General features: G+C 35.3%; 1 protein-coding gene across 1 annotated transcript; it reads right to left on the bottom strand.

Moving 5' to 3' along the window:
* Nucleotides 1-16,956: 16,956 nt before the first annotated feature.
* LOC121312863 (iroquois-class homeodomain protein irx-2-like) lies at nucleotides 16,957-21,879 on the bottom strand. Its single transcript, XM_041244715.1, has 5 exons — nucleotides 21,313-21,879; nucleotides 19,515-19,917; nucleotides 18,571-19,269; nucleotides 17,902-17,968; nucleotides 16,957-17,562 (listed from the first exon to the last, which is right to left on the bottom strand). Exons 1-4 carry the CDS (start codon nucleotides 21,547-21,549, stop codon nucleotides 17,925-17,927), a joined length of 1,383 nt encoding a protein of 460 aa, XP_041100649.1. The 5' UTR covers nucleotides 21,550-21,879; the 3' UTR covers nucleotides 16,957-17,562; nucleotides 17,902-17,924.
* Nucleotides 21,880-22,742: the final 863 nt, after the last annotated feature.

The following is a 22,742-nucleotide window of genomic DNA, read 5'->3' as shown; positions in this document are numbered from 1 at the left end:
GTTTACTCGTTATTATTATCATTGTCATTATTATTCTCTATTCCCTAACTATTACCAACAGAGACTAAAAATTAGCATAACCCTTCTCTTGGAAGATTACCAAACATATGGCTATAACAAACCCTTGTCCCACATGTATAGCTACGGCAACTTCATTAAGGAAAGCGCCCTAATCTAAATACAGCAATACACCATCATATATCACATAGACTTGCTCAACAGCATGAACGATGCATAATAAAACCACAGCTCTATTGCCAGTAGAACAGCATTAACAATCATACACAACAACATGCATTTGAATAATACACTGAGGGTCTCACCCTCACAAAGGCTATATTAGTGTTATCAAAATAAAAGATTGGAAAACATGTGTTGGAGATTAATTTCAACCCAAAACAAACATAGGTCCTCAGTCACAGTTTTAAATATACAGTATTTATATCACTAATAACATTCTGACACAGCACTGCTTTGTTAAATCTTATAATCAAGCTGAATGTGTATTTCGTTGCAGACTGTCCACAGTGTCAACTGTTAAATCTACTATTTATAAAAGTATACAGTGGTAGTCCCAGGTTTTCACTCTGTGCAGTCTGGTAGTGTGCACTCAGCTGTGGGGAGTATCATTTTTAATTTGAGTCCTTTAGATAAGCAGATTTTAGTCACCATAGTGAATACAATACAACATGTACATTTTACATAACAGTCCAAGGCCTGTTCAAGAGCTCTTGCGGACAGCATTTCTCTAGTTTCCTTACTCTAACTCATTATCACCTGCTGTTTTAAGAGTATGTTTACACCAGATGTTTTTTTCCAGTTAGTATTTTTATATGGGGGTATCACTGAGCAATCTTTTTTTACAGTAGCATCTTGGCAATGGTCCTTTTTTCAGAACACTCTGGGGAACAATATAAAGCACTTCAGGAACCATATAAATGTTTCACTTTTTTAAATGTAAAATATTTTTTTATTATGTATTCTACTTATAGATATATGAATAAAAAACACATTTTTCTATGACCTGAGGGACCTAACAATACTTCCTGAAAGCTTTGTTGAAAAATATTCATAAGCAATACTGGACAATACTCTCTATTATTTTCTCAAAATAAATATTTATAAATAAAATAACAGTTATTAATTCCATTATTATCAGTAATAAGGAAAGGTTTTCCATGCGACTTGGTAGGCACTGGTTCCGCGGCTTGGTACTGCTCCGCCAACTGGACCGCTCAGTTCAGCCACCCCAACGTGTAGTCCCAGAGTTGATGGGAAATCACACAGGGAACTTCCTCCTCCCGGAACTTCTACCTGTATTCCTCTGGCGTGGCCTCCACATGATTTAGAATGGCCACCTTGAGAGTGAGGTAGTCCATCATGGCTGTGGGGGACAGGGTTCTTGCTGCAGTCTGTACCTCCCCTATTAACTGTGGAAAGAGGTAGCTGGTATGTGACAATTTACTATAGTGGCTCTCTTTGTCTGCTGTCTCTGTTGTTTTCTTCCTTCCTTCCCTGTAGTCTTTCATTCTCTTTACTCTAGTACTTTGGCCAGCACTTCAGCTGGACTGTATCCTACAAGGGCTAACCCAGGAATATGAGAGCTTAATCCTTATGGGATTGTTCATCCCCCAAGATCCTTTCCCCAACCAATCAAAGAGGCCCATGCGACACCCCTCCGCTCAACCTCTTTGTGTCATCGCCATGACTGGCAGGCCGGTCAAACAGGGCTGCCGACCAAACCACCCCTGAGGGATCACACATGCACCCGATAGCCAGCACAGACCCCCATGTCACAGTGTGTGTGAAAATATTGTAATTGAAAATTATGTGTGTTCAAAATACAAATGAATGTCCTCACTGGTATTTCATTTGGGATGTACCTCAAAACACCTACCATATAAAGCTATAAGCTACTTACACTCCTGGTCAGATATGAAGCTTCCACCTTAAGAAGTAGAAGTGGAAAGTATAATTAGATGGCTGAATTATGCTGAGCACAGTCAAGCATTGCTGAGGATTGAGTTGCCTGTCTTTCTCCACTTTGTCCTCAGCCAAGCGGCAGGAAACAGCTGGTCAGAATTTTTGAGTGCCATTAATGAATTGAATTTGGCGATTAAATGCAATATGACTAATATTCCTGTGTGAGTCTGCTGAAAGATGATTGTCTCGAAAGGCAGACTGGTCGCAGAGTGAGTTTAATGCCCCGCTTAGGGACAAACTTTAACCACAATGGAAAAAAAAGTTAACTTCAGGGAGTATTTCTCATACACTAGAGCATTGATTCATAAAGAGAAATAATGGAGGCACTTTGCATTAACCTCCCCGAGTTATGCTAATGTGACATGTACATAAGGCAAGGGTGTAAGGGGTTGTGATTAATGGACTGATTTTGACTGTGTGTTTATTAATTTCTTTTGCTTTGGTGGTGGAATTTGTCTGAGACATTGCACAGATTTTTTGCATTGCCCTGTGTGTTTTCTCCCTTCTAAGTATGTGGTGTTTATAAAATGTAAAATCTTTTTGTTTAAAGTGATGCTCTGTGCTACAGTCTACAACATGTAGCTCTACTCAACTACATTTTCATACTTACTGAAATGACTTCATATTTGTATGTGTTGGTTTTCTACATAAAAATAAAATTAGTCTGTCTATATAAGTAGGAAAAAAGGAAAACGACTATAAATATTTATTTATGATTGTTTTCACATCAGGTTCAAGTTTTAATCCTGTAAAATGGGTAAACTTCACAACATTCAATGGTTTTTCTACAGGAAATCAAACAAAAACAGTAGGTTTTACATACCTTTAAATAACATTTGAAGCCTTCTGCTGTGGTACAGTTTGCAGTTATTTTACATTTTGATTTGTTTATATATTATTCTGATACAAGATTTCAGATTCAAAGGCCTCTGGCTTTACCTTTGTGACACAATATCTCCAATGTTTCTTTGTAATCTACTGGTATGTTGTACGTTGAACAAAACAATAAACCTCCACTTTCATAAAATACATTTTTGGGGTATTGTGCAGCTTATTTTTGTTGTTTTGCTCATTTAAAAAATGTTTGCAATGTGGCAAAGTATTGAATATTGTGAACGGCTAGATTACAAAGTAAGGCAACCAATCCAGTTCAACATCATTAGTGCAAACGTGAAAAAGTTTTTTTTTTCTTTTTTTGGTTGAGGGTGTAAAATCATGGACACCAACAAAAATCATGAAATCCGTGACACCTGTGACCACTGTGATTTAGTCCCAGCCTTACCCATAACTAGTGAAGGACATAAAATGTAGAGTACTGGAGATATGCTTTCATCTTGCAGGTCTGTTATGGTCATGTGATGCATAAGTGGTGACTCTATACTCACTTTTGGGAAATGTCCTTCCATGAATGCTTTTGACTCTACAGCTTGCTGAACAATTATACTTACTTATTAATAAGATGTATGTTATATGGAACTTAAGAAGAAGAAGAAGAAGAAGAAGAAGAAGAAGAAGAAGAAGAAGAAGAAGAAGAAGAAGAAGAACTGCCAGACAGTTTTACGGCTTCCACACTCCATACCAGTTGGAGATTTTTGGCAAGCTGTAGCATTGCAGCACAAGTGTCAGCAGCAGATCAGTTTTATGGAGCAGTTTCATTTCAAAATAATGCATTAGTTCATGATCTCATGATACGACATAACTTTAAGCACCATAGTAACCATCACCCTTATAAGCTAGTTTTGCATTTGATCTTAAGGAGAGGTCAAAGGTCACGTTCAAGGCAATTTTATAGAGCGTATATGGGTTCCTATATGTGTTCCATAGTAACCATTACTCCATCTGCACTATTTAAGGAGTTATAAACTAGTTTTGAATTTGACCTTAGGGAGAGGTCAATGGTTATGGTCAAGGCTATTTTTGAATAGAGCATAAATGGGTTCCTATATGTGTTCCATTAAAACCATTACCCTATCCGCACTTTGTAAGGAGTTATAAGCTACTTTTGCATGTGACCTTAAAGAGAGGTCAAAAGTCTTGGTCAAGGCAATTTTTGAATAGAGCATATATGGTTTCCTATATATGTTCCTTAGTCACCATGACCATATCTGCATTCTGTAAGCAGTTATAAGCCGGTTTTACATTGGTCACTGGCAAGGACACTGGCAAGTTCATTTTTGGATAGAGCACATATGGTTTCCTATCTGTGTTTCATAGTAACCATTAACCTATATACACTCTTCTAAGGAGGAGAAGTTTTGCATTTGAGCTTTAGCCAGGTAATATGTGCAAATATGTGCAATTTGACCATAGCTGAAATTTGATTGGCTTAGTGCAGCCATTTTTTTTTTTTATTTAGCGACTTGCCTTGAACAAACTTGATAGACAACCTTGCCAAGGCTATGTATGCAAAGTTTTGCTCCAATAGGCATAATGGTTTCAGAGAAGAAGTCGTTTGAATATCTTAGACAAATTCAATATGGCTGTCAAACTATGCTACAGAGTTTGAACAAATCTAAATCTAGGCCATAAGGGGAGTATGTGCACCAAATTCCAGATCTCTGCGGTAAGCGGTTTCCTCGACACAGATTTTTTTAAAATCCAATATGGCTGTCAATCCATGTGACCTATGACCTCAGTTTCATTCTGACACAACTTCCCATAGGCCTCTACCATCCTATCTAGTTTTGTGAGTTTTCGTGCAACGGTGTTGATTTTAGAGCCATTTGAAAAAAAAAAAACAAGAGAGGAAGAAAAATATATAATAATATAAAAAGAAAATAGTAACAATAACAATAGGCTTCCCAAACCAGCTTGGAAGCCTAATAATAATTTTAAGAATAACAATAGGGTTCCAGCAACTTAGTTGTCTGGACCCCTAATACTAATGTATCAGACTCTATTTTGCATGGCCATTCTTTTAATAAACGACTGTAGTATTTAGTCGCACAACCTCACTTGTGTGATTTGTGTCCTTTTAGCACTCAGAACTTCCATCACTTCTTAATCTGCTGTCCAATTTTGTTGAATCCAACTTGTGATTGAGGTTCAATTTTCTTCAGTGTGAACAACCCACAAGGTGTTTTGTAGAGCTAGCAGCTCTTGGCATTCAAATTGACTATGAGTTCACCTGGGAAATACCTACAACATCTAACATGTTTTAACACCTGGTACACCATGCATACCACCTAAACAGAAAAGGTATTTGTGTGATTCCAAAGATAACTATTTCACAGCATAGTCAGGTAAAAAAAAAAAAAAAAAAAACCTTGGAAACTGTAACTGTTTAATTATATTGTAAAATAACCTTTATATTCATTCAGCACTAGTGAATTTTGTACTCTATGCAAAATCTTGGGAACTTTAGGATTTTTGGTATCGTCTTTTACTCTGATGTACTCTGGAGTAAATACCTACACCGTTTAAGATTTCATATTAAAAAACCATAAATTAAACATCATCTGGTAACCTACATTGTCAGTCCAACAGGAGCAAGATTGAAAGTTCACTCCCTGGAAATATGGAAATACTATATATATATATATATATATATATATATATATATATATATTTTTTTTTTTTTTTTTTTTCTGGTATTTGGTCGACGGTTCTTTTACTCTTGATGTACTCTGGAGTAAAGTACCTAAAACCGTTTAATATTTCAATAATTGTTTATTCTCAGCTCAGTCTATTTAAAGTCACCTTCATTTGCATACTCACCTTAAAAAGTTTACCAAGGGACCCTATCCCATGCTATGTGTCCTGTTTTCTTCCAGTCATTTAATTGTATTCAGAATTATACCAGGGGCAGACATGCAAAGCATTATAAACCAACCTGAAAAAATTGAATTAAGAGGCCTGTTTTTTAACTGCAAGTTAAGCATATTACTTATAAACTTTTAATATAAACAACAGATAATAAGGCAACTGTCTCATGCTTAAAGTCAAGCACCTCTTCTAAATATTTAGCATATGTGGCCTGACGACCATCCTCACTTATTAGTAAATGTTTTTATTAATTTAATATAAAGTTTATAAACTAAAGTTCAGTAGGATGGATGGTCCTTACACATTTTCTCATCTCATCAAAATCATATAAATACCCAGGTAACTCACCCATCTCTCATTTGATTCATTGATTCAAAACACTTTAGTTTCAATTGTATGAACAAGAAATCAATCTGAAAAGATACATTAAGAATGTTATAGTAGGTTTAAATAGTAATCAGATGATAAATGTCTCTGTTTCAGAGCACAGATCAATAGGGTCAACAACAAGAACAGTTACAAGCAAATGATGAAAGGAGAGGTCTTTTGAAAAGCACAGTTGAACATGTTGCACAAGAGGTTTTTGTAGTATTTTAATTGCTATTCTTTACATTTTTTTGACATTAATAAGTCTAAAGAGCTGACATCTCTGCAATATTCATTATTTGTTGTCTATTTACTAAGATTTTTTTTTTTTTTTTTTAATAACAATGTGTTTGACACTTCAATATGTTTACACAGTATTTCTTAGAGTAATGCCACTGCAAATAAGGGGTAAAAATGAGAAATTCAGGAAGAAAATCAGAAATTAAAAAAGTATGACTGCCTTTTGTTTATCATTTTTGTAATATTGATAACCTTTTACATGAAACAATTTCGTAAAGGATTGACTGTTTGGGGCTCTTAAACAGATTCAAGAAGATTATGCTAGATTAAGCGATATATTGCGGATATAACAGGAATTTGAATGAAACTATGGAAATTAAGAGCAGCAAGTTATAAAGCCATGCTATACAGCTAGAAACTGGAAAGTTGTGACAAGTGTTTACAGATTTTAAGGATGCTTAAACCATGCTTTCAAAAAGCATAGAACGTGTTTGTTTTATTTTAGACATTTATAAGAGATGTGTCAAATTGTAGTGATGCCCTGGGGCAGTAACTTTGATGAGGCATACACAGTTTGGGGATCTTCATTTCTAATGTATGATTGAGATTTCAATGTATAGGATAATCTCTTCTTTGGTCTAGCAGTGTGCATAAACATACACCACCGTACATACAGTGTTCAGACGTATTTACACTTCCTTTTATACAAACACACACACACACACACACACAGTGGAACGTCGCATGTCCTACCTTCACACAACCGCCCTGCAATTAACCGTCTCGCTAAATACATAAATAAATAAATATTAAAATTGAAATGAAATTAAAAAAAAAAAATGTTACGAGAGTAATGGTATTGGCAGCAACTCCACCGTCCGCGATTGAAACAGAAAGAAAGCGTTGCAGCAATCATACTTTTGGTGCGTTCCCCTTTAAGAGAGAGAGGCTGTGTGTGTGTGTGTGTGTGTGTGTGTGTCAGTCAGTTGTGTGTAGTATGACCAGGTAGCAAGAGTGAAACTTCGGGACACTCAGTTACCGAGGAAAGAAGCCTCGTGAACTACTGCACAACGCAAGCGATGCAAACTACACATCTTTCTTCTGTAGATAGGCTTTTTTTTCTATTCCTTCGCCTTCCTGTGTGCATTGCACTTAAGCAAAAAAAAAAAAAAAAAAACTTAGAGAAATGTAATTTAAAAAAAAAAAAAAAGTACTCCAAAGCGGTTAACTTTCTCGTTTACTGTTCAGATGACAACATTGTTTTAATCAGCCTATCAGTGCGTCTGTACTGGTTCTTCTGTGACCTGTACTGTACAGTAGGGAGTTGGGACAAAGTCAGTGCTGCATTGTTTGATTTAGGTTGCTAAAATCTAGTTTTCAGCATTAGACGTAAAATACCAAAAACGGACGACAAAGCAAAACAAGCTAAATGTATTTCGGCTGAGGATCGTGTCAAGACATTTCCCAAAAAAACTGTACATGCAGATGGAGGTAATTGTTTTGCACATCTTGTAATCTGACTTCAAGAAAATAAGATTGATTGCTATTTAGCTTCAGAATCACACATTAAACAAAAGGCTACTACAGAGGCTGGAAAACAGAACGTAAAACAAACAACAGCTTTCAAAAAACAAACTGGAAAGTCAGCACAGACAAAAAAGTATTGCTGTGTTGGTTGTACCCAAATTAAATCAGCGCTACAGGTACAATCAATCAACCTTGGTTCAAACAACCTGCTGCTTACTTTTTGAAAGCAGTTAGAATTTCAGACCTGAATAGGCACGTTTTCTTTGTCTGACTGGGTACTGATAAAATAAACTCCTGGATGGGACAAATAACATGACAACGCACGTGCTGCATATATGGACTTTACTAAAGAATGCCAGATACCTTTGGGTAATCGAGTTTTTGGGACTATTTCTAAATTATGTCCACACCTAATTTGGCAGAGCTTTACTTCCAACCAATTCAGTGGATTCAGAGGTGCAGTCTCAATGTATGGGCAGGTCTCAATGTATGGGCAGGTCTCAATGTATGGGCAGGTCTCAATGTATGGGCAGGTCTACACCAGAAAGAATGTAGGCAGCAACTGTTGGGAGATGTTGCATGTTTGCCTTTTAACAAATGACAGCACTCTGTTTTAGTAAGGAAGCAAGTAGCACTATTTTTAGGCCTTTATAGTGCTATGGAATATTATCTAGGTGTATTTAATGTTTAAACAGGTCCGCCAAATGTCAGTGAAATCCTAATTATAATCCTAATCCTAATTGGATGACTGTGTTTGCTTTTTAGGGACAGGATCGTCAACAACACCAACCATCATGACACTTCGTCAGTAAAACTGGACACACAGGCGCACGCACCAAGAAAAACACATGACGCATACTACACCTATGACTGCAGGTTAACGTGATTGGATAGCCGTATAGATGCAATGCAAACAACTCATTCAAACAACACCCCCTAAACGAAAATAAAAATATCACATTTTACGTCTGGGTTTTTAACTTTTACTCTAAAAATCGTGACAAATGGCGTCCCGACAATACCTTGATTGGGACGCGGGACAAATCCCGTAATATCATGGCGATCCGAATAATATCGGGATGTCTGGTCACCCTAGTTGTGTGTAGCAGTGCCGTTTCAATCCACCAGTTGAGAAAGCTTGCTGTTTTACTTTTTTTTGTGCAATGTGTTTATATGATGGAGCACACGGCTGCAGATATTGGCAGCGGGTTGTTGTGGCTTTTAAATGTGGTTGAATTAAACAAAGCAAGCTTCATAAACACAACGCTTACCGTCCTTTTGTTTAAAATAGCAAAGCAATATTCAAACTGAGCTTCTTATAGGCTGTTGGCAATATCAAGAAAGAGCGCAAAGTACCGTGACAGAGATATTAGGAAAGCAGAACCAGTGAAGCAGGGACTTCTAGAGTTAAGAAAGAAGCCATCAATTGCTGGTTACTGTACATTTAAAGTTTGCTTTGCGTGGAGATGGCTTATAGTAAAACGCACAGCAACACTGTGTATTTGTAGCCTAATTAATCTTGTTTACGTTTGCTTACTGTTAAAGCAAAGATTGTCCCCATGTTTAAAGCAGGTTAAGTGTTGTTTTTGTTCACTAACCTATTTATGCATGTGTAAATGTAATTTTCTGTAGATGTTTGCAAATCCGACTTTTTCACATATCCGCCTATACCCCAGTCCACAGGAAGCTGGATATGCGATGTTGTACTATGTGTGTGTGTGTGTATGTGTGTGTGTTTTATTTTGTTTTTTTCGATGTGTTCTACAGCATGTTACATTTTAGTTTTGACATTTCCTCAACTTGTTGAAGTTATAGGACAACTGGCTTTTGTAGTTTCTTGGGTTGAGTGTTTGGTGGTGATTAAATTTGCCTTGTTGAGCCTTGTAAAAACCTGACTTAATCATGTAAACTTCTGTGTAAGCAAAATAGAAGAAACTTCAAAGGGTCAAAAAGCCTACAGGGATTTGTACTGAGACGCCAGCAATAGATCTTAATCTGCCTGCTGAATTCTGGCTATATTTGTCCAAGGAGCTGGTACCAGCCAACTCTCCAAGGCAGAGATAGTGGGTTAATTCAGCCTGTATCCCCTTGGAGAGTATTGGCTTCATTAGGCTACAGGCAGATCCTCAGCAACATAAACCCATGCTTGGCTGAAAGGCCCTAAAATGAAGTGCTGCAGTAATTTGAGCTAATTACTTTGTAACAGACTTAGACGGACCTTCGATAGAAAAAGTGAAGATGTTATCACCCGAGAATGGCCCTTAAAATGCAAGACTATTTTTTCCTTCTCTTTCTCACTCCCAGTTGGTGAGAGCTACGTTAACATTCCATCTGTGGCTGCTAAACAGAATCTTAATTAGTCCTGATACTCCTGTGCAAGGGGGTTATTCATTGCATTTCTTAACTAATGGCTGCCGTCTGGGTATTTTTTCTCTTTGGGTTCTTTAGGGGATATCGTGTTCTCCTGCAAAGCATGACAAAAATGTAATGTGCGTTGCAAAAAAGGCCTTGTAGATGAGAAATGTGGAAAGTCAGACTGACTCCAATTGAATGTAATGGTGAGGAACTGTTTACAAGGCTAATGAGAGCTTCTGCAACAGCTACTTTTATGCTCTTGTAAATCATTATGCTAAAACATGAACTTATTTCAGTGATGGAACCACTTTTCAGAGTACAAATTGTCAAACAATTATTTAAGTTCACTGAGCAGCTAAATGAACTAAGGGATCTTCCTTGCAATGTGGATATTTTGGGGTGGCTTAATGACTGCATAATAAGAATCCCTCAAAACTAGAGCATTGTTTACTTTGCTGTAATGTGTGGGGGTGTGGAAATTTAATTGCTTTAGTAACATTTTAGAACATATAATCTAACGTAGTGCTATATTATTATTAGTAGTAGTTGTAGCAGTTTTTCCAAAAATAATTTACTACTTTATTTGAAGTATACAGCTTTTCTTTTTTTGGCAGATAGTAGTGTTTGGTTGTGTGTTGCCTATTATGCTACCTTAATTGACTAAAACAGAGATGTGTCAATCAAATTGGTATAATAAATTATTATACTTCATAGAGCAGCATTATTGAGTCACTATAGTTCTAGCATATCCAGGGGCGTGCACAAGGGGGGCAAGCAGGGACATTGGCCACTCCAATAATCATCTCAAAATATAGATTTCTGCTTATCGATGTATCATGTTTGCACTTTCTGTCACTGACACTCACAAATGAACGTGTTTCATCATAACGTGCAGTTACGGACGCGCGTGTACTTGGTTTGCACATGTTCCCCCATAACGTGCTGCTAAGGACTGGTGCGTGTCTGTCCCCTTAATGTTCGAGTCCAGCTGCAGTAGTAGCTAAGTTGAAAAACTGCACTTTTTTTTTTAATTATGCTATTTTATGCTAAACTGAAAACCTGAAAACTGTTAATATACTAAAGGGAAAGCACATCTGAAGGTGAATCAAGAATTTCAGAGTTCCTGAAATGCAGTATGATTTATTTGTACACCACGTTGAGCCTATTTTAACACTTGGGAATCGGACTATGTAATGTCTTTGCCAGAACTCATGAAGGTCTGCAAAGAACAGGACCTGGAACTTCTGTATCCTGATGTATTCGACCTGCTGGTACTTTTGACCACGCTACCTGTTGCATTTGGAACTGCAAAAAGATATTTCAGTATTAAAACGTTCCACAGCGTATGGACTTTCATTGAAATGGCGTAATGTTATTTATTTATATAACCATATCAGCACACACACACATACACATACACACACAATAGCGGTCTCATTTTTATTCCTGTCTACGCTCCTGAGTGTATCCTTTATGTAGTCATGTTTAAAGGAGTAAGGGAGACCAGGGTTGGATGTCACACTTTTTACTCCTTATTGTTTACCTCAGTCTGGTGACATGCTGTGAGGTTCTGTTCCACGTTGTATTAAAGAATAACTCTTCACGTACAAATTGATGTTTTTTTTTATTTCAGCATAACTTTATTCCAAATATGATATTTAGACAGTTGAAAATGCGCCGGTCACCTGTGACAACCTGGCCCATACAGGGGTTGTTGTCACATTATATGGGGTTGGTTGTCACAACGTATGTTCTTGCTTTTACAGTAGACAATAATTCAACATTTTTTTATTTATTTTTTTTAATAACATAAAGTTTCTACTGTGTACAATGACAAAAAAGTTGTATTTTTACTTTTTATGTGAACATAAAAAAAATCCAGACCAATATATATTTTAAATGTTGACCCATGCTACAAAATAATACCACAGCCTCCACAGAACCAGAGGACAAACAGAAATAATTTAAATAAGCATTATATCGTGACATATCCACATTTTAGTGTAAAAAAATAGAAAGAAAAAATATAAGACTTCTTCATATAGGATTTACATGTGACAACCAAGCCCCAAAACTATGTGACACTCTGCCCCAGCCAGACTTTACATGATAATTTAATTCTCTCAGTACTACTGGGAGAACCTACTGGTTTTGTTATTACACCAAAAGATAGCCAGTATCTGGTTCTATTCAGCGTGTCCACCAGTTCAAACAAATTCCAGTACTACTAAGAGTTATAACATAAATAACAAGATATGCATTTTTTACTTTGGATAAAAAAAAAAAAAAAAAAAAAAAAAAAAAAAAAAAAGAAAATGTGCTAACCTTTATGTTAGATGGAATTGACCTCAAATTACAAGATGGTTGACTTCCAGACAATAGAACACACATTACAGTGTTAGTATCACCTGCCTGTGCCATCTAGCTTCATAGCTGTGACAACTAACCCCGGTCTCCCCTACTGGCATAATTTAGTATACATTAAAAGCATAGCTGCACAATGTCCACTGAAAAATGGCGGTGTTTAAAATACTGTGTGTTGTCTGATGTTGATGTGGTAACACACAACACCAACGTTTGTCTAGGGCCCCTGTCAATGTCGTTCTCACAAATGAGACGTTTACTGCAACTGTAAAAAAGCATGATTATGACCAAGATTGTTTATTAAAAATACGCTATTTTAACGGTCAGCACTGCATAGCATGTACAGGTATAGTAAAAAAAAATATTATCAAAACTGTAGAAGGCTTTAATTTGTTGTATTAGAAAGGCATCTTCACTCAAAACAGAAGACCAGTAAACTAATCGTATTTATGCCACTTTTTGTATTTATTCTACGACTGGAAATATTTAATTATATCTTTCTGTGACGTTACTTTGTGCTGAAAGTGTTAAGCCGGTAACCATTATTAAAACCATTCTCTACACAGGTTTTAATTTCAAGCTAATTAGCCAAGCCTATATAAGGCCCACTGCATCATAATAATTAGGACGTCTTAGGAATGGTTTAGTTAGTGGTCTTAATTAAAGCAAATTGCCGGGCTATTAAAATTGGTGCTTCCCTAGATAGAACTTTTTAAAAATGTATTATTGTTGTTTACTGTTATTTAAGATCGTGCTTTAAATATGTTTTTTTTTTTCAATATGTCTTTACTCTAGGGTTTTGCTTGTACCTATCAGGACTATGTAGTCACAAAGTGAACGAGCTAAACTAAATTGAAATTTCTGTAACTTTTTTGTATTTTTATTTTTTTCGTATTTCTTTTTTTTTTTTTTTTTTTTTGTATATGCTGATGTAACCGCTGCGTAGATTGTAGGTGTACTCTTTACCAAACAGATGTTTAGAAAGCCGTTTGACTTCGTATCAGATGTCACTTCTTGTCATCTTTTTAAAATTGGGTTTACTTAAAGTCTAGTGTGAAGAAATGTCATAGGTTTAAAAATGGTAGGTTCAGGGAGTTCGTCATTGAAACCGCTTTCCTCTACAAATGTATGGTTAAGGTCATGTAACCATACGTGAATGTCAATGTAGCTAGCTAGTTAGTGTTACAATAGTCTTACAGAGATGCAACAATTTAGTATACTATAAAAACAAAAAAAACATTTGATTGATATATATATATATATATATATATATATATATATATATATATATATATATATATATATATATATGATTTACAAGAGTTTTACTTTTTAATGCGTATGTTGTTCTAAATGGCTACATATGCTGTGCTTCATGGAAGGCGTGCCTACTTTGTCAAATTAAACTTCAACATTTAAATAGATCGTTAGTTCATGACTCATTCAGTATCAAATACCTTTTCATTGTTTTTAGAAGCTGCAAGCGACTTCATCAAGCGCAGAACAACGGTAATTTGTAGGAGGAGGGCCGTATCTTTTAAATGCCATTTTTGCTGCTTAGAAAGAGATCATTAGCTAAAAGATTGAAAAAAAAAAAAGTTTAGTGTCCGCGCTGGACCCTTTAATCGTCGACGAAAGAGCTAAAAAGGCGCAGCTTATTGACTCCACTATGAGTCTTTACTGTTGCTATTAGGGCCATAAAACTTTCCCTGGGTCCTCCTGAATAGACAGTCTGCGCTGCTCAGATGTGCGTGCTGCAGTTTCAGCACAATAATATTATACGCGATTAGTGTTTTTAATTTAGGCATTAGCATTACGCTTTTGTTCTACTTATAAAATGGAACTAACCCTTATCCACTTGTATATGCCAATGCTTTAAAAGAAAGTGACTGAAATCCCATGAATACCCAGTTTGTAGAAAGGAATCAAACACATAAGAAAATACGTACCTTTTAAATGCCTTTGTATAACTTTCTAAATGTGTTTTTAAAAAATTGCAACGTGAAAACCTAAAAAGTTACAGATCTTTTAAAAAACATGGTTAAAAAAAAAAAAAAAAAAAAAAAAAAAAAAAAAAATCCCTGTGTAATTTTAGTTAGTGCTGACAACCCCCATATATTATTATTTATTAATTATTCTTATATTATTATTATTATTATTATTATTATTATTATTATTATTATTATTATTATTATTATTATTATTATTATTATTACATATATTGCTTTATCTGATGTCTTAAGGACACTTCAACACGAACTGTATTATATATTCGATTAGAACCCTTTGTAATGTGAATGACAATGAAAAAGCCTCGCTTTGCTTCCTAAATTCTTTAGGTTAAGCGACATGCTTATGTTTGTTATGCTGCTCGGCGCTTGTGTTTAACCTTACTCTCTTGTCTACAATCAAAGCGGAGTGGGTGAAGTTTTTTTCAGGTTTTCAAAGGCGGCTGGTGAGTTGTTTTACAGAAACAATAACTCTTTTTAGTGAGAACAAATGTTGACATTTGAAGGGAGCAGAGAAAGGCAGAGTCTATAGCAGTCCAAAGTGGAAACCGCCTCTGGTACAATTTAACAACAGCACCAGTTCCCCTGGGATCCTACCTGAGAAAAGCTTGAATTTCAATAAATCAGCTCTAATGAAACCTCCCGGACTGGAGATGGGATTGTTTGTCTTTCCAGCACGAAGCAGCCTACTACAAAGATGTTTGGGCTTGGAAGAAGTTTTAGGGAGATACAAAGTCCCAGGAACAAGTTAACATTCATCTCGAACACCATTTAAATAAAGTACACTTTCTTAAATAAAGTGCACATTTCTGAACTTCGCCAGCTCCCTCTTACGAGGGTGACTGCATTAATCATCTTGCTGTTCAAGTAAAATATACAAAGACTCCGCTTTCCCTTTGTTAAGCATTAACAAAATACCCTTTGTTCGTTTCTTATGTGGATTAACCAATATACGTTTAGAGACATAGACAGGTTGTAGGCTAATAATAATAATAATAATAATAATATAATAATAATAATAGAATAATAATAATAATATATAAGAGCGCTTCGAACGTATAAGTTAATAATAATAATATTAATAATAATATAATAATAATAATATTATTATAATTATAATATTGTAAACAACACTAACAACAACAACAACAACCACAAAAAACAAAAAAAGTTTTAGCGCGATTCAAAACTCAGAGTCTGATACTATGAAATGGACGGATATACATACATATATGTTATATGTGTACTTATAACAATGAATTGTATCCAAGATATAACATTCTATATATATATATATATATATATATATATATATATATATATAATATATATATATATATTTATATATATATATATATATATATATCAAGTAAAACTATGGCTTTTAAGAAAGCACGAGAAAGCGTCGAGAAAGCAGGTCAAACGCACTTTTGAAATCTTCGTTTTGTATCATGGAGTCTTAAGTCGCCACCCCCCAGTGTTAATTTAATATTACGTAAAAATATGTATTTTTTATTTTTATTTTTGTCAGATTGTACTTTCTACATATGCCTATATTTGACAAAGCAACGTCGGTATGGCTGCGGATAACTGTTTTAGATACTAAATTAATGTAAAAACCCAGTAACAGAACAAAGCTATCTACTCAGCTTGACAAACTCTGAAGGATGAGGTATTGAGATCATTTTCAAAAGCCTGACAAATGAGAACTGTGAAAAGGCCACCAATTTTTACTAAAGTAAAAAAAAAAAAAAAAAAAAAGAGGACGATCTTTTCAATTTCAACTGGTCCAAAAATTCCCACCCTCAGACATCACCGATTGAAGCTGGCAGATGTTTAGACAAGATTTAATAAATTGTGCAATTTCGGCTCATAATGAACCCCAACTGACCGTTAAAGTAAGCTAAAAGCATCCAGGATCACCCCCGCTGGGGTCTAATAATGCTCTCATCCCATAACATTATTAATCACGGTGCAAAATAGACGAGGTCCTCGGAAATAAGTGTATGATTGATTAGCGTACAATAAGAGACGTTATTATTCTTACTGGAATATCGTAGCCTACTATGTAATGTCTAATGTGGAAGCCTTTTCACAAATAACATTTTTAATAATACATATTTTTAAATGGTGTAATTGCAAATCAGTCTATGAAGTGTATCGTTAAATATACCTTCGGTTTACAATGAATCGCTGTATTCTGCCCCTGATTATAGGCTCTACACAATTATTCGGCCACCCATTCGGGTGTTCATAGAAAATACATCGCCGTAAATGTAGACCTGTGTATTACATGCAAAATAACACCAATGTAATTATTACTTTTGTTTAAATAATATATGGCACGTTTTGTTGTTGCAGACTAGTCTGTTTTTTATTTACAATTTAAGATATAAATTAGTCAAAGTATTCTTGTTAACAACCAAAGATGGTTTAACTTGCCAGTACGTTTCAAATAAAAACCAGTCAATGTATTTACAAAACAAATTTCAGATTTCATTGCAATACAACTTGCATAAATTATAGGCTCTTCGCCATTATTACAAAAATAAATATCAAATGTTTTCCATTTTTTGTACTCCAGTTCATCATACATTTTTTCCTACATTATACATCTTTTACAAATATGTTTTACAGTAATTCATGTCACACATATAGTATACAATATACCGTGGCAATGAAGCAATCAAGGAATCCTGAGAAATAACAGATTGGTTTTTTCCAAAGTCAAATTAACACTGGGGAAAACTACTATGCCAACAAATGCACATAATGTTGCACACACAATTAATTCATAAGTAACTGATTAGTCTCTGTAGAATGAAAGTATAGCGCACAGTGGGTCTTCTTTTCAGTGGCCCAGGATGTGATCCAGAATTAGAAAATTATTTTAAAATAGAGGGTGGGGAATGATGGCTTGCTCACATTTTGTCAAAGCAATTGTGACACCTACCTGCGGACCAAGGAAATAAAATAAAATAAAAAGAAAATCAGCCAAATCCAACACAGTGGTATAAGTTGATTTTTTTAACTAACATACTATAGTAATTATATAGACTAGGATACACACTTATCTTTTAAAATGCTCATTAGTTTGATGACTAATTGTAAGAGTTGAAAATATATATTTCAAATATTGAGAACAAATAAAAAATGCTTTATAAGAACAACAAATAAAAAAAAAGAAAATGAATAGAATGTTATCATATTATGTTAATTTTAACGATTAAACAAATACAAACAATGTCCCTTACCTAAGGATTAGACAAAATCAAAAAGCATATCAACTTACTTGCTTTGTTTTGTATTACTCTTCTATTGGTATGGTTGGGCTCCTACTGTGCACACCACACTGGAGTCTGTCAAAAATACAACCTCCATTTAGTCACATCACAGCCACATCTCAGTGCCACTCATACACTGTCACTGAAGAAACATAACAGGTATAATCTATCTAACTGTTAATTTCTTTATTGATGCATTATACTTATGTGTTGTATAAAACAAATGTATTTTTCTTCATTATGTGCCTTGTATATTAACCTTTCACTAAATAGCTTAAAACTAGACTACTTTTTGACCTAACGTTTAATGTCACAAATTTATTAACCATCCACCATCTTTTGTTCTTGAAGTCTTTACTTTTTTTTTTTTAAGTAACCACCTCAATTAACTGCAATGCGTGTCATGTCAGTCTAATACATTAATTTAATTAAAAGACTACATTTTAAGGATCTTTGTTGTGGTATTTAAATTAACTATATAAAATAAGTGTAACTAAACCAAACATTTTACATGTAATGTATGTGTTATATTATTATTATTATTATTATTATTATTATTATTATTATTATTATTATTATTATTATTATTATTATTATTATGATGTTGGTGTTTTTGTTAAAATGTTAAAGCGATGCATTGAAGTGGTTGAAATTGAAAACGTTATTACTCTACATACCTTTTCTGGATTCCAAGCTAGCGAGCCTGAAGTGTTGCTCTAGTTGGTTTGAGTTACTTTTTATTAGAGAGTCGCTGCTCTGTTTGTGAACAGTGGTCGTATTTAGTACATTCTGACTGAGCCCCTCATTAGCTGTCGTAGCAGCAGAATTATACCTCAAGATCCCCTGGCTCTGCAGAGGGCTGAAGTTGCTATAGTTTGTGTAATTACTGTAAAACGGAGTCGTATAATAAATAGGCCTTCCTAGGATTGAAGAGGCAGGGTAAACAGTGCTAGCTGAAGACGTCGATGACAGAGTTGATGATGATAATACCGAGGAAGGAGAATGTTGCCCCTGGTGCTGTTTTGGATCTGAAGTGGCTATTTCTGCCAACGACCAAAGCTTAGGCTTTATGGTCTGAGTTTGTGAGCTTGAAGAAATTATTTTATCCAGGCTCGTTTTATGTGTGTTTCTGCAGTTGTCTTCGTGATTACGTTCGGGAGCTTCCACCCCGGTCAGAGGCGAGGATGTCACAGGCTTAGGAGACAGGCCTCGACCCCGTTCTTCGTCCTCAACATCATCGTCATCATCACATAGTTTGTCCTTGGTTTCTGAACCAGACTCGCACATGCTGTCCCCGTTCCTGCAGTTGACTTTCTCCCCGTCAGACTCCGCAGAGCAAGAGTGGTCTGTTAGGTTGTCAACGTGCAAACCAATGCCTAAACCAAACAGGGAAAACAACGTATTATTAGTTGTGAGCACAGAAATAAACTACGATATAAAATAATCACAGTTTGAACATGCCATACAGAATTACAAATATTATTTAATAGTTACTTGAAACAGCATTGTTTTACTGTAGTAGAAACTATATGCAAAAAATGCGGCACAAGATTATGACGTAATCTATGTTGTAAATATGTATGTTTTAGTGGTATGTTATCATTGTGTACACCCAGCTTACCTTCGTCCTCAGCCGAAGTTTCATTGTTGTGCTGATTCTTTTCTGAATGTTCGTCTTTTCTTTCCCCGTCCCCATCATCTTCATCCTCGTCTTCACTCTTATTCCTTGGAGCCCAGGTCATTTTATTCTCCTTTTTAAGTCTCCTCCTGGCATTGGCAAACCAGGTGGAGACCTGGGTCAGGGTCATCTTGGTGATGATGGCCAGCATGATCTTTTCTCCTTTGGTGGGGTACGGGTTTTTCCTATGCTCCTGGAGCCAAGCTTTGAGGGTAGCTGTCGCATCTCTCGTCGTATTCTTTCGGTAAGCTGGGTCGTTTAGCTGGTATGGATACCCCGGGCTTCCATATGGATGGTAGCTAATCGCTCCTGCCATCCCTGTTGTGTGGGCATCGTAAGGTGAACCCTTGAAAGGAAATTCCCATGCTGTCAGAATGTGAATATCATAAAAACAAATGCCCATGCTGTCAGCGTTTAAATATTGCATTTTAAACACGAAATGGTTGTATTGCTAGTAACATATGGTGACACTGATCTTTTCAGAATTAAATGTATAATGCTTTATTATTATTATTATTATTATTATTATTATTATTATTATTATTATTATTATTATTAATAATAATAATAATAATAATAATAATACAGACTGCTGTACTATAAATATGATTCAGATTCACATTATAGTATTGTTTTTAATGTGTGGAGAACATATTGCATTATACGATGTGCGTGTGTGTGTGTGTGTGTGTGGGGGGGGGTGTGTGTGTGTGTGTGTGTGTGTGTGTGTGTGTGTGTGTGTGTGTGTGTGTGTTAGCAACATTGTTGTCAATGATTCGTTCAACACGCAGTGGGACCTTTTAAGGGGCCTGTTTATTACTTGTTCTCAGATTTGTATTTGTGGGGGTCAAGAAAAAAAAAAAAAAAAAAAAAAAAAAAAAAAAAGTCTTACATTAACACTCACTGCTCTATACATTGCACCTCTTAAAATACTTCAAGTGATGACATGACCATGTTAATTCACCTTCACGTTTAAATTAAGCTTTTTTAACTTAACATATTCCCAAAGAGTTTGAAATGCACTTCAGTTACTTGCTATTTAAAATAATACTGTCAATGAGCTACATAAATATGTTTGACGTAAAAATGCAGTTTCAAAACAGCTTGATTTGTTTCCACTGGTATTTTCTTCCAGTTGATAAAATGGATCTTTAATTTATAAAGTATAAACAATATTAAAATTGATTAATTCCATATAACCGGTAAATTACAAAATAAATGTTAAATTTGTTGATCAAAAATTCTACTGTACATGTATTATTATTATTATTATTATTATTATTATTATTATTATTATTATTATTATTATTATTATTATTATTACGACTACTACTCAAGGTTCAATTAAATTATAGTTTTGCAGATAACCTGTGTATATTTGAAATATGGTCATAGGTGCAAAGAAAATAAACCTGCCAACAATATTTTCGTTATTAAACATATGAGCAATTAGAATATAGTAAAAACAAACCATTAGCAATTGTTTCCAGAACAGCATTGCACGAAAGGCCTAATGTAATAACCATTTGCCAGAGATACAACTTTTAAATTGTGAGCAGCCAAAACATACACACGATTTTTTTTTTTTAAAACTGTTTTTATATAAAAAATAAATAAATAAAAAAATTACAAGCGGGTTAGGCTGTTTGTCAAGACACCCCGTTATAATCTATTCTAATTCTGCGCGGTAATGCCAATGCAGTAACAATTAATACAAACTATAAAGTAATGTCCAATTTACCATGTATGACGGGAATCCAGTGGCCGGATCCGTGGTGTACTGCAGCGGGCTGGTGAAGCCCGTACCCGGAGTAGTGAAGGCTGCCGATCCCGGGTAAGGACTAAAAGCTGAACCGGACGAAGACCTCGCCAGCTCCTCGCTTCTTGGGGCGGATAACGCAGACGCACCGTAAGCTGGGCAAGAATAGAGAGCCAAAGAGCCAGGGGGCTGGTAAAGGTAACCCTGAGGATACGACATTGCTTTTGTGTGTGTTTCTTTTCTGTTTTTATTTCCAAAACAGTACCAAAAAAAAAAAAAAAAAAAGAAAAAAAAAATCAAATGCTATAAAAACAACCGTTGTGTAAAACAATCAACATTAAGAGAGCGAGGCAAATAAAAATCAACCACAAAGATCAGCAAACTGCCGGCATGAAGGCAGCCACGATCCCCTAGCGCCCGAATGTTTTAGTACTAAGAACTATGAAGTGAAGAGTTGAAGGCAAGAGCAGTTGAGTTTCTGAGAGCATTGGAAACCAGGATATGTCACTCCAGTTCATCTGAATATTTCATCTCCGCCCCTCGCCCTGTGAAAAGGAACTCGGCAACCTGACTGAAATCACTGGAGAATGGAATCGCCTCGCTGAAGAGTGTGTGCTTCTGCACATTGCGGGTCGTGTGTGTGTGTGTGTGTGTGTGTGTAATTAATTAAGTTTGAGTTAGCCTACTTTTACATAACATCTAACAAATGGACAACTTCGCTGTTTTTTGTTTTTGTTTTGTTTGTTTTTTTTTTTTTTTAAATGAATGTATTTAATTTCATGAACGTCTTTTCAATAGGTAAAACTCACATTGGACCTTTTCAACGGCGTTTCGCCGGCACCTTGCTTTATGTGCAAACACATATATGCGTTATTGATACAATACAACAGAAAATATTAATTTTAAAGAAAAAGAAAATGTTGTTGTCTCCCAGTACAAATCATTACTCACTCTGACACTGCTTAATTATTAAGATGTTCTTAACACCTGCGTTCACTATAAGGCAGTAATCTAAGGCATTGCTAATCAGCATATCTTGGAGGTCTATAGTTTCCCAAAAAGCTGCAAATAGATTTTCCGTCACTTTTCCTAGATTATTTAAAATACATAAAATGGACTGCATACGCAATAAAACTGAATTAAACTATTCCTAATTCTACCTAAAATGTTACATTCAGCATAGTTCATATGTGCACTTGTTAAGTGAAATGTAAAACCAGTAGCATAACGTTAGATGCGATACCATAGGCAACGCATGCAGTATTTTAGTGTTGCACTGACCCTCCCTGTGGGAGGTGTTAGCAGTCATACAAATTATTCTTATAGCTCTTCATGATTATTATTACCCATCTTGGGGGTAAGATGCTCCACAGCATGCCTAACAAAACTGGTGAAACTGGGTAATACTTTAT

The sequence above is a fragment of the Polyodon spathula genome, chromosome 3 (genome assembly GCF_017654505.1).
Source record: "Polyodon spathula isolate WHYD16114869_AA chromosome 3, ASM1765450v1, whole genome shotgun sequence".
NCBI classification, from domain to species: Eukaryota; Metazoa; Chordata; class Actinopteri; order Acipenseriformes; family Polyodontidae; genus Polyodon; species Polyodon spathula.
Note: the sequence above shows the minus strand (reverse complement) of the source record. Positions and strands in the feature narration are given on the sequence as shown.

Bases quoted from the DNA above. Each gene is read 5' to 3' on its own strand.
- LOC121312863 (XM_041244715.1), bottom strand. From the start codon at position 21,549: ATGTCGTATCCTCAGGGTTACCTTTACCAGCCCCCTGGCTCTTTGGCT. The intron at 19,918-21,312 runs GTAAATTGGACA...TTTCCTTTCAAG, and splicing joins CTGGATTCCCGTCATACATG to GGTTCACCTTACGATGCCCA. The intron at 19,270-19,514 runs GTAAGCTGGGTG...TGTTTGGTTTAG, and splicing joins AACTTCGGCTGAGGACGAAG to GCATTGGTTTGCACGTTGAC.